Source organism: Amblyomma americanum, chromosome 9, assembly GCF_052857255.1.
Source record: "Amblyomma americanum isolate KBUSLIRL-KWMA chromosome 9, ASM5285725v1, whole genome shotgun sequence".
Lineage (NCBI taxonomy): Eukaryota > Metazoa > Arthropoda > Arachnida > Ixodida > Ixodidae > Amblyomma > Amblyomma americanum.
In genome coordinates, this window is record NC_135505.1 from 81,583,903 (window position 1) to 81,599,390 (window position 15,488).

The following is a 15,488-nucleotide window of genomic DNA, read 5'->3' on the forward strand; positions in this document are numbered from 1 at the left end:
AGACCAATTGGAAAATTTTCCTCTTTATCTATAGTTTTCTAGTCCAGCACACTATGACGACATTTAAACATATCCAAGTGATGTTCGCGCTTCAGAAACACACTAGTAGAGGCGCAATAGTTCCCGTCGGTCCAAGTTTTTCTTCACCCGAAGCCAGAGTATAGTGGGCCACTAGAATCGCCTGTGCATGCTTATTTATTTTACTAAATGAAAACAAGTCCAATAAAAAAAAAATTATTTCGGCTTTGCACTGCTGTTACTTAAAGTGTTTTGTGCATCTACAGTTGAAATATAATGAAATCTTGAAACAACAAGTGCCGCTCAATGTTTTTCTGAAATACCAGTATGTAATGACAGCGGGTGTTATGCACAACCTATCTGCATCGCTAACAACCAATGTCAAAGGCTATGCCTCGAAACGTGCATGGTATTGTTATCGTGTAAAAAAGCCGCACTAATATTTGAAGCAGCTTATAGGACTATCACCTGAAGAAGGAGTATGCCGCTTAGTCATCAGGCTAAGATGCCTAAATCTGAATGCATGAAGACCACGTTGAGTGCACAATAGGTTGCATATTTCGAATGACGCGCAGCTGACGCAGTTTCACGCCTCATTGCAATACACATTCGTATTCTTTCGTGAACAGCTTCGTAAAATTAAAGCTTCTGAAATATCATTTTCTTGGAAACCGAAGCTTTTTGCCCTAGGCAAGATTTCTCTAAGCTACTATAAAAACCCCACTGTAGTCCAGGTCACAATAGAAGTGTGATCATGGACATCGCCAAAGTACTTCTGCTCTTTGCTCTCGTAGCAATCAGCGCTGCCAACCGGGAGACAAAGCCTAATCCATACGGTAAGCTCTCTAGTGCGACAGCACTTCTTAACACGCTCAAAACCTACCAAGAATCTTGCGTGAAGCCTCGGAGTAACTCGGGTAAGCTCGGGTTAGTTCGCAGGTGAGTCGTCGCACAACCTGCAGACATTGAGATGAAGCTCGAGTAAACTGGGAGCAGCCTGCTGCTGCCAATAGGAGGGGGGTTTGCGTTGCCTGCCTTCGAGTTGAGAGGATGTGAAGATGAAGAGTGAGAAACGCGGTTGGATGCTTCGTGACCAAATATTCTCGAATAAAAATTTTGCAAGTTGGAGCATTGTAATGGTACTTTTGTGAAATTTTTGAAGTTAATTGTTCATGCATCTGATATGCAGCAAAATCTTTGTTTTAAAGAGTTTTCATCGATCGCATCGAAGAGATATGACTGCCATTTAAAACCGGCGGGGAACGATTTTTATGATATCAAAAACGTTAATTGAAGCATGCAAGACTGCTTTGGGCTGATCTGCACACTGGTCACGGCTGTTGTGAAATCACTCATTATGTGAAAAAATTCAGTTCAACAAATGCTTCCCACTCAAAAATGCTTTTGTCCAGAATTGTTTCAGTATGTTGGAGGTGCTGGAAAAAAGGCGAACAATGCACACATGCTTTTGCAACTATACTTGGTTTAATTACGTTAAAGCCATACCACTTTTTTACTTTCCATCATAAGCAGCGGTGGAAATAGAAACTATGGCCTGATATATATGCAGGAAATAAAAGACCTAATTAAATTTATGGATCAGACAAGCATAACTTTTTAAACCCCTTTAGGTGTTTTATTGAGCGGTGTGCAAACAGTGACAACAAAAAATTTACGCGATTGGGGTAGAGAAACTGAGTTCAGAGACTCTAATTGGCTGCAGTTTTTTCCAGTTATAATACCAATGCTACCGACAGTTTTGGAGTGCTCCATATTTCTGTCGTAAATACTCCTGCTCTTCAGTTTGAGCAGTTCGAAATAGTGCAACGGTATTGTTAAAGCCGCTGGCGCTGCTTGAGCTCCTATTCTGCACATTAAATTTAACATGGTTTATGTGGCACTGATACGTTTTTTCCGCATATAAGCTCTCGCTATTTCCAATCGTCGCCTGCGAGCACTTACTACAGTAAGTAAACGAAGTGACTGAAAGAAATTAGGAATCACCTCTGAAATCAGAAAACTCGTGCGGGCTGCTGCGGGGTGTGTGACATCTTCTTACAATATAGGGACTCCTACCTTTAAGAGTTAACGGCCCTGCACTGAACGATGTAGTAGATCACCGGTCGGCCAGTTTTGTATGCGTTCACTGAAGACTGTTTGTACCTGAAAAAAATATGCATTTGACTTAAGAATGTAGACAGCGCAAGAAATTTGATTTTGACCAAAAATGCTTATACCTACTTTTCAGATATCCAATAGTAATCTGCTAATAAGGAATGTGTTGTCCAAATCAACCATGGTCATCATCGGTAGAATTTAGAAATTGAAGCATTTTTCACAGGCATGTGGCAAGCATGTGGGCACCAAGAACAGTTTTCCACATTTACCGCTGGGAGGAAACAGACATATAGTGAATATATGTGTGCACTTATTGACCTGGTTCAGTACTTTGCTAACAATTAAGCACGAACGAATAAACACAGAAGGAAAAAGGATATATTGGTCATAGCCTTCCACTCGTAACTGCTAGTGCATCGGGTGATTGTTGAAGACGAATTGCTTTTATTCGTTAAGCAATTTTCGTGCTATTCTCGTATGCGACATACATCTTTCTGTAAAACTTTTTTTCTCGTGTTCGTGCGCACGACAAGAACTGGTTTTAGAGTTCAAATAAACCAACACAAAAACTACACTTCACAATAACGTTACTCAACCTCACCGATTTGATTAAAGAACTACGTAAGAAAGGGGCCTTGCTATTTGAGGAAAACCACCAGGGAAACCAAAATAATTTCTGAAGACTTGAATGTCAGTTTTCAAACTACACATTTCTGAGCAAGGCTGTAAATCTGCTAGAATTTCCTATATTTCACTGCTGAGAAAGAGCTTTCTTTGAGCTAACTTTCTTGAAAAATTCAAATATATTGTTCCTAAAAGTTCAAGTACTCATCATGTTCTGTATTTGGCAAACAAGTAATCCAAGCAAAAAGAAGTGTAGTAATTTGCAAAAAGTGTCCGCAAAAGAAAAATCTCTTACCTTCATCCCTCACGCAGGGCTTTCTGTTGGCGACCTTGCCCAAAAAAATCAATTACAATCTTTTAAAAGTGTCCGTTTTTCGAAACTTAGACGCTTAATAGCTTAGTTTGATGGAACAGAGTTCTTGATGCTCGCTATACAATATTATTTTTTTTAATTCATGGAACGCGTTTGTTCTATTCGTTGTAAAAAAATAGAGAGAAGCATTGTGCCCGCATCAGATTCGCGCAAAAACATCTGAGTTTATACCACAAATGGAAGCATTGATTTCAATGAATTTTTAAGCATAACATCCGGAAGGTATATCGAAGTTTAAGGAATAAAAACTGTGGGCGATGTGCCTTTGATGCAATGAATGCAGAGGTGACTGCATGTTGAGGAGATAAATTAGGCAATCAGTGCGACAGTAAATGTTTTAACCATGATATGTAGGTAAAAGTAGGAAAAGTCTTTTAAAAGACGTATTTTCCTAACCCTGTGAAAACAACGCTGAGGTCTTGCCCTTAGTGTGTTGTTGTCTGCAATGTTTTACTCGTTCTTTAATGTTGTTTATTAGAAAAGAGTAATTAGATAAGGTTTTATTTATCTGCTTCAGGAATAGATCGCCACTTGAAAGGTTGCAGTTCACATTGAAAAACAACTTTTGCAGACAGTTTCACCTAGGTGCTATTTACGCAGCTTCATTTAACGGTACAATAAAAAGCTGCCACGTGACCGCTGCTGGCACGGGAGGGCGTTTTGGACGGAAGTATATTTTGTTCTCTGAGACAGGTCCTGCGACGCTAAGTACTATCCTCGTCACGCGTAAGAATTTGCTTTTGGTGAACTTTCTTTGAAGTTCATGAAAAGAAATCTTTGGACCGAATAGTAGCTTGGGGAAATTTTTTCGGCTGGTAGTTTCGCAATGTGACCTACAACATTTAAAGTGCCGCCTTATTGCGGGTCCAAATTTTTGAAAAGCTAGGTAATATGTTGTTACGTACAATATGGTTTCCGGATAAAAAAATGGGACGGGACACATAGGCCCTCTTTTGAGGGTATGCGCAATAGCATTATTAGGTAAGTGTCCATCATAAATAAAAACATAGGAGTCGACGCACCATTCGTGGCACAGTGGTGCAGTGGTTAAGAATTGCGTCTCTGCCCTGCGATGGCAGGTGCTGCCACCGGTGGAGCCTCTGCGACCCAGGTTGCTCCTCCCAAGCGACCTAACACTCTCGCGTCTAATCAGTAATTTGACTGCGACATGCCACGGCCGGCAGTTTGCTTACAGCCTGCCAACTTTGGTAGCAATTCGTGAGCAGTTTGTGATTAGCCCTCAATGTCGTGACTTATAGGTGGCACATCAACCGCCTGCGTTGCTTCTCTGTAGTTTCCTGGATGTTTCGCTCGCGGTAAAAAACGCCGGCGCCGACAACGGACCCCGACGCTTGCTTTATTGCGATGAGAGCTACATAAGACTAATGCTGTGTAGGACATGCAACCGTAAACAGCGTGCAAATTGGTTATACTAGGCTTGTCCACCGTGAATATTTAAAAAGCATTTACTATGTTTTTCTGGGACATGCAGTTTAGATCAGACATGCTTGCGCTTCATGATTTCAAGGAGTTCCTCACAATTTTGAAGAATCGCAATCAAGCTGATATTTTTCATTATTATAGACCAAGTGGTGTTTACTCCTTCCAGAATGCATTTTGCAGGAGTGGACAATGAGAAGAACATTTAGTAGCTACGCTGTAGTTTATTTGGTGGCGTTTTTAAGATGTGTTCGTCCGTTTAGATTGCCTAGCCCTGACCCAATAAAGTATCGGTAAATTAATGTTATACTGAGCGGGACGTGGTTAAGCAATTACTTTTGTTGTGTTGTATTCCTCGTATTTTTATATGCAACATTTCTGGGTTCATATTTCGTTCTAATATTCAAGCCAGAACATTGCGAATGTCCTAATTCTTAATTTAGATTTTCTTTATCGCTAAAATTTGTTCCTTACGATAATTTAGGCAGTCGCTTGCATGCGAAGTTAGCTCACTTAGGGGAGTCGTAATTGATTACAACGTTTTATGAATTAAAATCGATAATATTTATGAGTCTCTAACTTTTGTCACACTTCTCTATTCAGGAGCCTTACACTGCCTCCTTATCTAGATGGGAGGAGAGATTCTTTGAACATTTTTCTATTTTTCCACTGAAAGCTATGACCATTCAATAGCATTGGCATACAACAAAATATGTTTTAGGGCATGTATGTTTTGATTTAGAGCGCGAGTGAGTTTTTCTCTAAAGAAGACATCAGCCTTTGATGTCATTAAGACCACAGGAGAATGTTACTGGTAATAGGAATTTTGCTGAGAAGGAGAGTTTAACTAAAGGACTCTTTTTAGACCCTAGATAATTTCGCAAAAATCTAGAAGTTGCTTGACTTGGCTAACCTTGAAGTTGAGCAAAAAACAGGCAGCCTCCAAGCCTCTGAGGCTCGTCCATGGCACCTCCGCTGCACGCATTCATAACGAGCACGGCTTAGGTTACGAGTTTCGGCACGCACACTTTTATGTGGTTGAGAAAGTGCCAGCGACATCTTTCGCGCGACGGAGGTAATGCCGTTGCGAAAGCAATCGCAGATGGCTAAAGTTCTCAGCGTCATGTCGTGGTCAGTCTTTAGCTTTGCACCAGAGAAAAGGTGGATCTCACGAGTTCGCAGTCTGTGGCGCAAACATATGGGAGGCCACTCGAATTGCTTGCACTGGTGCACAGCTAGGAATTCTGCCGAGAATGTATTCTCAACAATGCCACACGTGGCAGTCGGAAGACCAAGGCAACCATCCCACAGAGGCTTGAGGAACAGACTGCTGGTGCGGTGCATATACCGGGAGATGGGTGAATAATGCGGCATAACTTGTGCAATGTTATAAGAATTCCTTGTGAGAAGTTAAGAATGTTGCTCTAGTGTGATTTTCTTCTGCTGGCTACGCAGTTCTGGTAGCCTATCTTTCATTTTCAGCTTTGAAAGCATATCTCTAATATGCCTGCATTTCCTGCATAAAAGTAGCTTAGTTGTGAGCATTTTGTAGACAGAGGGAGCTGTTTCAAAAACTCTTAAATATGATATTAAATTTTGTTCGTTTGTAGCCCAGATGTTTTTGAATTAATGAATGACCAAACCAAAGCTAAAAATTCGTCACGCTCAGATAGATCTTCGAAGGTACCACAAGGCAACACCATACGTCCTTTATCATTCTAGAAAGAGCGAAACCTTTTGAGAGTTTGCCATCACGAAACAATGTCGCATCAAGGCAAGCATTGAGCATCATTCCCGCAATCATTAAGGCTCGGGACGAATGGGTGGCATCATGAACAAATGTAGCGCACTCACGACGAATGACAAGGTAGACAAGACAACAAAGGCGCTTACTCGCAACTGGGCGTTTATTAAAAAAAGACCACAATTGTTGGCAGCCTAAATGGCAAATATCGATCGAAGCGTCTATGTTGAAGCTAGGCGGGAAACACTAAGTTTAGCCAAAGAATGTGGGTCATTGAATGAAAAGGGGCTTGCCGTATAGGCCAGATGGCGCGATGAACATTGCCCATAGTAGCAGGGACGGTAGATGGTGGAACGGCGCAGTTAAAAGCTGCGACACGAAGAAAGGCAGGGAAGCCGGTATGCTGGAAAAGCTCTGCAAGTATTTTTGCATTTTAAGGTGCATATGTGCAATGCAAAGCTGCAGTCACAATGGCTGCTTTAAACTACTATATTTACCTTTGTTTTCTTGCTGTATACTGTAAAATGCTGTGAAATCTTATTTATAGAAGACTGGTCTTTAATGGTACAGTAGAAGATGTCTCGGAACAAAAATCAGTGAAAATCTTTGTCGCTACATTGGGTAATGTGCAAAGAATCCAGGACAGAATTATCTAGACAACGGTTTTTCCTTCTCACAATTCCGTTGCATTCGGTAAAAGAAATATAAAAACCTATTAAAATTTTTCGGAAGCCCAAAATTGGCATTGTTGAGCATAGTCCCGGAATAGCCCTTCAAACCTAGGTTTTACGAGTTTGACGAGTATTACTGACGAAGTGGAATAAATATCCTATCCAAGACTGCATATCGAGAAAACTCTGACGCTAGCAAAAGCACCATAAAATAGACCTTTCTCTGCAGCTCCACATGTGATTTCCATTTACTTTTTTTGCCGTAGATCCGCGGTGCAAGTCAAACCGCCCACCGCTGCAAAATAAACCTTGCGCTCATAAGAGCTTCGTATATGTCGCTTCTAAGAAGAAATGCGCATGGACATGCGGCCGAGGCTCATTTGTAAACAGAACAGAATGCGACGGAACCTGTCGCACTCGTGAGTATTAGTATGATTTTTCTTTCCTTCTCTGTTTCGCAATTTTTCTTCTCGCTGTCTTTTAAATTCGTCGTTGAGTTCATCAAGGTTTAGTAAAATCATTCAAAACAAAAACCTTCCAAAGAGGCGTTGTTGTGAACCTTTGCGCTGCATAAATGAAGGAAATAATCTATTAAAATGCGATTCAACAGGTTCTAAACCATACCTAACAAATAATTTCAATCGGTGTATCAAAACCAACATTATTTCATTTTATTTCATTATGACACAGTAGTATCAGCCTCCTAAACAGTTTCCTAAAAACCACCATTCTTCATGAGATGCACGATATTACGCTTTGTTTTGGAAAATCGTTTCTCTGTGCGAAGCATTGTTTTATTTATAATTTCGGTTCTTTTTGCCGCTATACCTATTGGACGCTCTAGTTTTAACTTTCAGCGTAATATAAAAAGGAATAAACGGAGTAGTGGGCTGGGAACGAAAACCCAATTGGTAAGTTCACGACCTCCTAAACATTTTTGCCGACTAGAAGATAGATGAAAAAAGCTTTGCAAACAGGTTTTTCTATTCTGTAAGGTATTGCAAACCTTGAAAATCTATTCCACAATTTGTGAACGCAGTATAACTCCAGTACGTCAAGACCAGCAAAACTGAAAACAACTGCGCCACCCGCGGATGTAGCAGAATGCGCGCGGACACCCCTAGCTGTTTTGTCATTGGGCCCACCTGTACAAAAATTTCTTCAAGCAGCATGTGTTCTTTAATCCTGCCAAATAAATTTAGATGCCTGCAGCTCTTGCTGGCTGAATTAGTCAGACGCTAAAATGTATGTTGTACTGTCAAAAAGCATATACACCTAACGAATATAAGGGCTTCTCAAAGACATGTATCCCATAAACATCGCAAATGGTCGGCTGTAGATGGTAGACACCGAGAAACGCCCCTAGAGGCTGAAAGCTCATCTCTTTCCCTAAAATGTTCACCATGACTCATTGTAAGATGCCGTGTTTTAATGCGGAAATCGTGATATCTGCTTGAATTAATTTCAAGTTATTTCGGGAGAACTGCAGTCCATAAAGCCACTCGGCAAGGTGGCACGATAGATCATCCTGTCTCTCCAGGGGTCCCTATGAAGAAAGTGCTGAATTCAAATTTGTTTAATCTCGTGCTTCCCAGCCTTTTCAAACAACTACTGACCACAAGCATGATATTCGCGTACAAAGACGACATCTGCCTATGGTTATGATGTGTCGAAGTTATCGAGGTTCACAAAACATTGCAGCATTCGCAGTTTGTTATGTCTGCGTGCATCCATGTTTACACCAACGGTCGAGGATGAAATTGCCGTCCATTGTCATTACTGAATTTACTCCTTTGGGAAGCATACACACTTGATCTTCCAATTTCTGGACCCTGGCAATGATATTGCCGGCTATATTTCTTGGGTGTTCTGAGAAGTAAGCTATTTCTTCCTCGTGCTTCACTCTAGTACTGAATCCCATGGCTGTGCCTTGCGTTCTCTCGAATTGCAAGCACTCACTTTTCTACCAAGACCAGGCACTTCGCTACTTTAGGTATCTCGTATGTTATGGCCAATACCTTCTTAGTTTATATTTAAGTAATTTAATAGAACAATTCCAGCTAAGATGACGGTAATTAAAACACTGAAGAAAAAAACTCTAGAATGAAAACTCATGGAAGGCATATAGGAAAATGCGTATTTATCTTACGAGCTGGCGAATGTTCACGCATGCGATTTTCTAGAATGAGACAGATATTTAGGGGTTTTGAAGCCGCCTGCCAAATCTCCTTTCAGTAAAGGAAACTGAGTATGTTTTTGCAAGCTGAAGATGTGTTCCCGAAATTGAATCTTCTAATCCGCGCCGCACACACTTTTACCCTTTTGAAAAGAGCATAAAAAAAGCACTTGGCAAACAAAGAACTAAAACCAGCTTATATCGGTTATGTGTTTCCTGTTATAATTTCAGGGGTGGTCTGCAATTGGCACCATGCGTTTGAAACCTGCGCCCGTTTCTTCCCGGTTTACTATTTGCAAAAGTCGAGCGGCAAGTGCGTGCTGGATGTCGGAGGCTGCAGATACTATGGCAACAACTTTCCCACGTTAGGAGAGTGTCAGAATACATGCAAAGCAGGTAAGGTATCTATGGTTTATGTAACGAGTGTCCTCCTTTGCTTCACTTGCTCAAAAAACCACCTCTAATGCAACAACGCAGCCAAGTATCATTAGATTTTTCTGACTTCATCCACGGCCTCTTCACCAGCATAAATGTTACCCCCATCACTAAAAGAGGTTCTGTGTTGCCCCCTACAACTTTGGTATTTTCAGTGAATGAAGGTGCCCCAGCCATGAATCATTAATATTTGGATGAAGATGTTTATCCTTTAAATATACGTGCTGTGATAGATTTTGCGGATCACGGATATTTAAGTGATGTAAGAGTTTCGATCTAACCCATGTGGCTCTTCTCGCTCTGCTACTGCCAAGCGTGCATTGCATTTTCTCTGTTTTTGTAGGATCTGTTTGACTCATTGTAAGGTTTTATCGGCTCCAAAGTTACTTGCATTCAAAATAGAAAGCCAGACACAATGAATTTTTGACTCGTCTTTTGATACTTCGGTACCTTCCAGTAAACTTTCCGTACACGGCATAAAAAGGCGGCTCAGATACCCGCTTCAAAATCCCCTGAAGACAGGCAGTTTGCAGCATAAAAATACTTTTTTAGCAACCTGCTGTCAGCTGCGGGAGACGTCATTCACTGTAAAAATGATTCTAATTAGTGAAATGGTTGATAAGCTTCGCTAACAACGTTTTTAAAAGACAACACTACTGCTTAGTGCTATCAAAAGGTCGAATTTAGTTTCAGAACAAATTGATATACATTTTTAAACTAACATCGTTCTTGAAAGCGCCACAACGCAAAGAAACCCGGAGCGTTTATTCACATAACACAGGACCTAACCGATAACCGACACGCAAAGCCAAATGAGGAACAATGGCAATGAATAAAGGCTGCTCATTCAAACTCTTTGTTACAATGCACCGATCAACGTTATTTCATTTGCTTTGTCCCTCTATGCACTGCAGACAACATGGTTGTCTTTGGCAGTCTTTTTCGTGCCCCCAAGAGACGAAGAAAAAGAGCAACGGTCACGTGGTGCAAATGCGCCAGCAGTTCCAAATGGGCACCATATTGCTCTGCTTTAAGTCTTCACCAAGGATTTCGTTTGCTTTCAGCTTTTAAGCACATTCATGCCATTGTTCGTTTCTGTGCCTAAGAAAGGTCCCATTTTTTTCTCTTGTCTTTTTTCGCTTTAAAATTGAACAGGGCATCTTTTCGTTTTTAAATTCGAACTTTCAAAGCGTAATAAACACCAAAGATTGTTAATTACTAGATAATATTTAAATTTATTTGAATTTCTGCAGAATATACTTTCGAATAAAGAGTAATTGTTCCCGCCGCAGCAGATTTTTTTCTGAACGGGTTAATTCTGTTTTGAACACAGTGTTTTATACTATATTCATTTGCATTCTTTATCTCAATGTAGGACACTCTGGGCTTTGTCAGTAAGAGAGAACTACATGTCATTGCAACACGGAACAGTTAAAGAAATATATAAGGTTGAGACGTCTGATAGCAGTGCCTGGTCATAATCGATTTTCACCGATATTGGCTTTACGTTGCGGGTTTTCTTGTTCTGAAACAACTGTGGTAGATTGTTAAAACGAGGAGGGTGAGGACTTTGCGAGAGTTTCTAAATTCGCTGGTACCTGCGACGTTTTTAATGGCTGCTGGTGTCATCGAAGCAGTGTGTGATCCCGTCCAAAAATCGTAAATTACTAGTGTAGATACAGGCTACTGATCTTGTGCAGATGCACGCAATAAAATTAGTGCTGACTTTTAACGTTGCAATTTATTGCACGTAATTTTACAGAACATTATTTTTCAGTAGGTAAAGAATACTATCTAAAGCCATGGAATACGTATTCATTACAAAGCAAAGGGATATTCACCGCTGCGAACCAGTAGGTGTTCTGGCCACAGCTTTAGAACGTACTTATAGGGCCAAGAATGCACACTATAGGAAAGGGTGCGTTTTCAAAGAACTACGTAATGGATATTGATTAAATGTTTCTAGTTACCTTTCAGGTTCACATTCACTGATGGATTACTCGTTCAAGTCGTTATTTCACAAATTAGCAACAGTTCTTTGCGTTTTTTTCCGTTAAAAATTGAGTTGTCCATAAGAAACAAAGAAATTCGTTCAGCATTTATAATATCAGCATGAAAATTCCTACCAAATGCTAATCGTTGCTCGCACTGGAAATTAATATTTACAGCTCCATGATTCCCGGCACTGATACATTGGCAAATACGAAAATTTTTGCTGAGCAACAACGCGATATCTTCAGGAAGTTAGTATTGCCAGCAAGATTTCAAATCCCTTATGGACAGGATGCGAGGATGATTTAGGGTTTAAATGAAGAATGGGTCCACCTCCATGAAATGTTCGGTGCCATATTTATGGAGCGACTAGGAAATGCTCGCTGGGGCTATTCTTATTTTACTCACACAATGTAATGTGTCACAAAAGATACAACTAGCTTTTCTTTGCGGACGCAGATTTGGATGATAAAGAATATAATTATATGACCTGACAAAGTCTTAAAGAGGGGCTGCAATTTGCAAGTCATGGAGGTGTGCGGAAGGCTTAAATTTGTAAAGTTAGTTGTTCACGGAATTTTTGTGAAAGGGGGGATCGTACATAAACTCATATAATATCGGGTTTTCCTTGCGGATGGAATATAATTCGTCTCTGAAGTGCAAATATGATAGGCGAAAAATGCCAATCTATAGTTCTGTTCTACCGTACCTGCGTGAATTTTCTTCTTTTGTCATTGAACAAATATATTTTAAATATATTATTGCTCTGGCAAAAACTCCGAAAAGCCGCTGTAACCATTCCTTTTGATTAAATGCGAACGTGACACAACACCTATGCACGAAATGTAGCGCACTTTTCGAAACATTTCGACGGCTGAAATGCGATTTCAGCCATTTATATTCAATTAACGAAAACGCCATTACATAGGGCTTAAAATTCGATGGATTTAAATTCTCAATTTTATGCTCACATGATAAAAGGAGGTACCATAAGTGCTGAATAAACAAAAGAGGCCTCTGAATGGAAGGCCAAGGAATTACTGTTAAGAAAGATAAGAAACTGAGCAGTCATAAGCCTTGACAGCTACGGAACAACGGACTAGTTATTAAAACAGGCATGCACTAAACCCTGCACTTGAGAAGAAAACGAAATAAGCGCGTGAGAGCTGCGTTCGTGCACAAGAGATACGTCGTTCCAGAACATAAATGAAAAAAAGCACACAGCTCTGAGTTAGCTTAGTTTGCGTCTCGTGAAAATTGGATTGAAACACCATTGTTTCTTGCAAATCAATTTTCGGTGCATGAGATTGTTAAAAGGTACTTACAAGCTGAATGTACCAAAGGTCTCAAAATTTTTATTCGCTTCACTTATTTTATTACCCTGCGTGCAGCGTAAGGTAGTGTAAAAAGTTAGCGGCATATGGCTTATTAGGTTTAACACGCAGAGTGACTCAGGCATTGAGGGATGTCATTATGGAAGCTTCAGATAATTTCGGTCACCTGAAGCCCATTGACTCCCACTCACTTCGCATCGCACGCAAGCCTGTAGCTTTTCGCATACATCGAAATGCGGCCGCCGTCCACTGGATCCAACTAACATGTGCACACTCGCATATGTACGTGTTTCTACCTAAGTAAAGTAAAATGAACTTAAGTTAGCTTTGTCAAAATAAATATTAGTAAAAATATAATACTGATGGCTCTTTTTCTGTTTAGGTTTTTAAGTTACTTTGTGCGTTTGCAAAGACTACAATAGGTATAATAACGTACAATCCTACAATGTAAGATATTTCCTGCCCTTATCGGCAAGAAAAGTGATTGCGCATGCTTCAGGCTAGAGTAAATTACGATATGGAATAACAGTTTACGGTAACTGTGCTGTTCGTTGACGCAACCGAATGAATGCTCTGTTGCAATCAATATTAAGGAAAATCCCTTATGATCTGAGCCTGAATGCCTACGCAGACCATCTCGAAATACTTTCGATGCAGAATTTCAAGTATCTTCTGAAGCATACAGTACTTTAAAACACTTTTGGTCACGTGATTTCTAAGTTTCAAACGTTTCTTGCCGTTTTAAGGCCCAGAAACGTTTTTGGAGGCGTCAACGTTCAACAAGGTAGGGCGCTAGAGCACGCCCTCACTACGTTAAAATTTAGTTCAAGATTACACACAACCCCTTTACCTTTCATATGAAAAAGAAACACAAGTCTAAAATATGGCCAAGGCATATCTGTTGGTACAGGTGTATATTGATTCTTTGGTTAATTCAAATAGTTGTGTTTCTTGATGCTCAATCCTTTTGCGCCACGAAAGCCTGATTGGTGAACGATTACCTGTATCGCGGCCATTTTGCTGGCACACATTTTCTCTCTGTGTTACAATATGCTCAATTGAAGTTTCTCGTCATAGACATTGTGTGCATTTTATTCATCTTTGAATTTGTATTTGTTGTTCCTGCGCTCACGTTTCGGTGCACTATGATTTTGTTAATTACCGTGTAAGATTTTGCTGCTTGCCAGGCACTGCCATTCAGTCCATCAAGTGATTTGGCGGGCCTGAATATGTATATCATTTTTTGAAAGAAATAATTATTAATATTGTTGTTACTAAACACAGCACAGTTGTGTAAAATACAATGAAGCCAGCTCTGAGCCCACATTTTTCGAATTTCTTTCCAAAGGAAATCACGAATGCGCAGGATCTCTCATGCAAAGATTGTTTAAAAACATCACTGCCCGCGAAAGAGATGCGCAGCCTGTCTCTCTTTTATCTAGGCCAACTTTCTCTAATCTAGCGAGAAACGGACGGAGTGATTTTTTGCAACAGTATCAATTTTCTCTTCCATTCTCATTGCAAATTTTCAGTATATTTTATAATTGAAACTTATACTTTGCAGAGTGTTTTGTATAACATGAAGTTAATTTTCTCGACTTGTTTTTTGTATCATAAAGAAGGAATTTTTTCATTACAGGTTAAAGATTCATGGTTATTTTCAACTGGAACTTCCATTTGAAGTGAGGTATATGCAGCCAAACAGCAAGCAGCGAAGCTGAAATGAATAGGTACACCGAATTTTTTCTCTTCCAGGAAAGATTCAATAAATAAGTGGCAAGGAATCCCTGTCGTATTGGTGTCTCAGTCAAGGATATGCCATTGCAGTAGGCGGCATATCTGAAGTGGTAACGCTGAATCAGCACCTGGAACAACGGGCAATTGAAAACAGTGGCCATTTCAACAGTCGGCACATTTATTATAACGCATAAGCTTTAGGCGTTAAGACAGCAGTGAATTTTGAGTAGATCTGTAAGATACCCTGAATAAAATAAATTATGAAACTAATTAGTGTCACCTGAAATCACGCCCAAAGAAGTAACTATAATACGTGAGCTCATTTTGGGTTGTCGTAAAGACTAAAGTGGATGGTTCATCGAAGCTCTTGTAAGAAACCACTCCAAATTGAGCGCCACGTTGTTTTACAGGAAAAGTTGCCATGCTCATTCAAAATGCATGCAAAATACACTAAAGGTAAAATATTCAAATTTAGAAAATCTTTTTGCCTACAATCGTTGCTGAACTGTCATTAAGTGAATATCTCAAACCTATTAGTGATTTCGTGCGTCATTCCCGCTAGTCGTTTTTTGAGGTTTAGGTAGAAATTGCTTTTGATGACTAGCCTGCATTAGTTTATAAATCCAATTAAATGAAAGTTTCTGAAGAACTTAGGATTCTTTTCACATAGTAAAGAAGTGTCAGTGGGTCCTTGAGCTAGGGCATCTCTCGATTAAGCGCGGATAAAAAGAAGGCTGGGCCCTCTGTTCTCCGAGCTTTGATGACGAGGACGACGGTGCTTCTGGAAGCTCACTTCAGTTGCCATGAAATTTCTCTTAACACGTGA

General features: G+C 40.1%; 1 protein-coding gene across 1 annotated transcript; it reads left to right on the forward strand.

The window, feature by feature from the left end:
* Positions 1-741: 741 nt before the first annotated feature.
* LOC144104936 (inter-alpha-trypsin inhibitor-like) lies at positions 742-14,709 on the forward strand. Its single transcript, XM_077638166.1, has 4 exons — positions 742-854; positions 7,255-7,407; positions 9,396-9,560; positions 14,565-14,709. The coding sequence occupies exons 1-4, from the start codon at positions 773-775 to the stop codon at positions 14,567-14,569; spliced, it is 405 nt and encodes a 134-aa protein (XP_077494292.1). The 5' UTR covers positions 742-772; the 3' UTR covers positions 14,570-14,709.
* Positions 14,710-15,488: the final 779 nt, after the last annotated feature.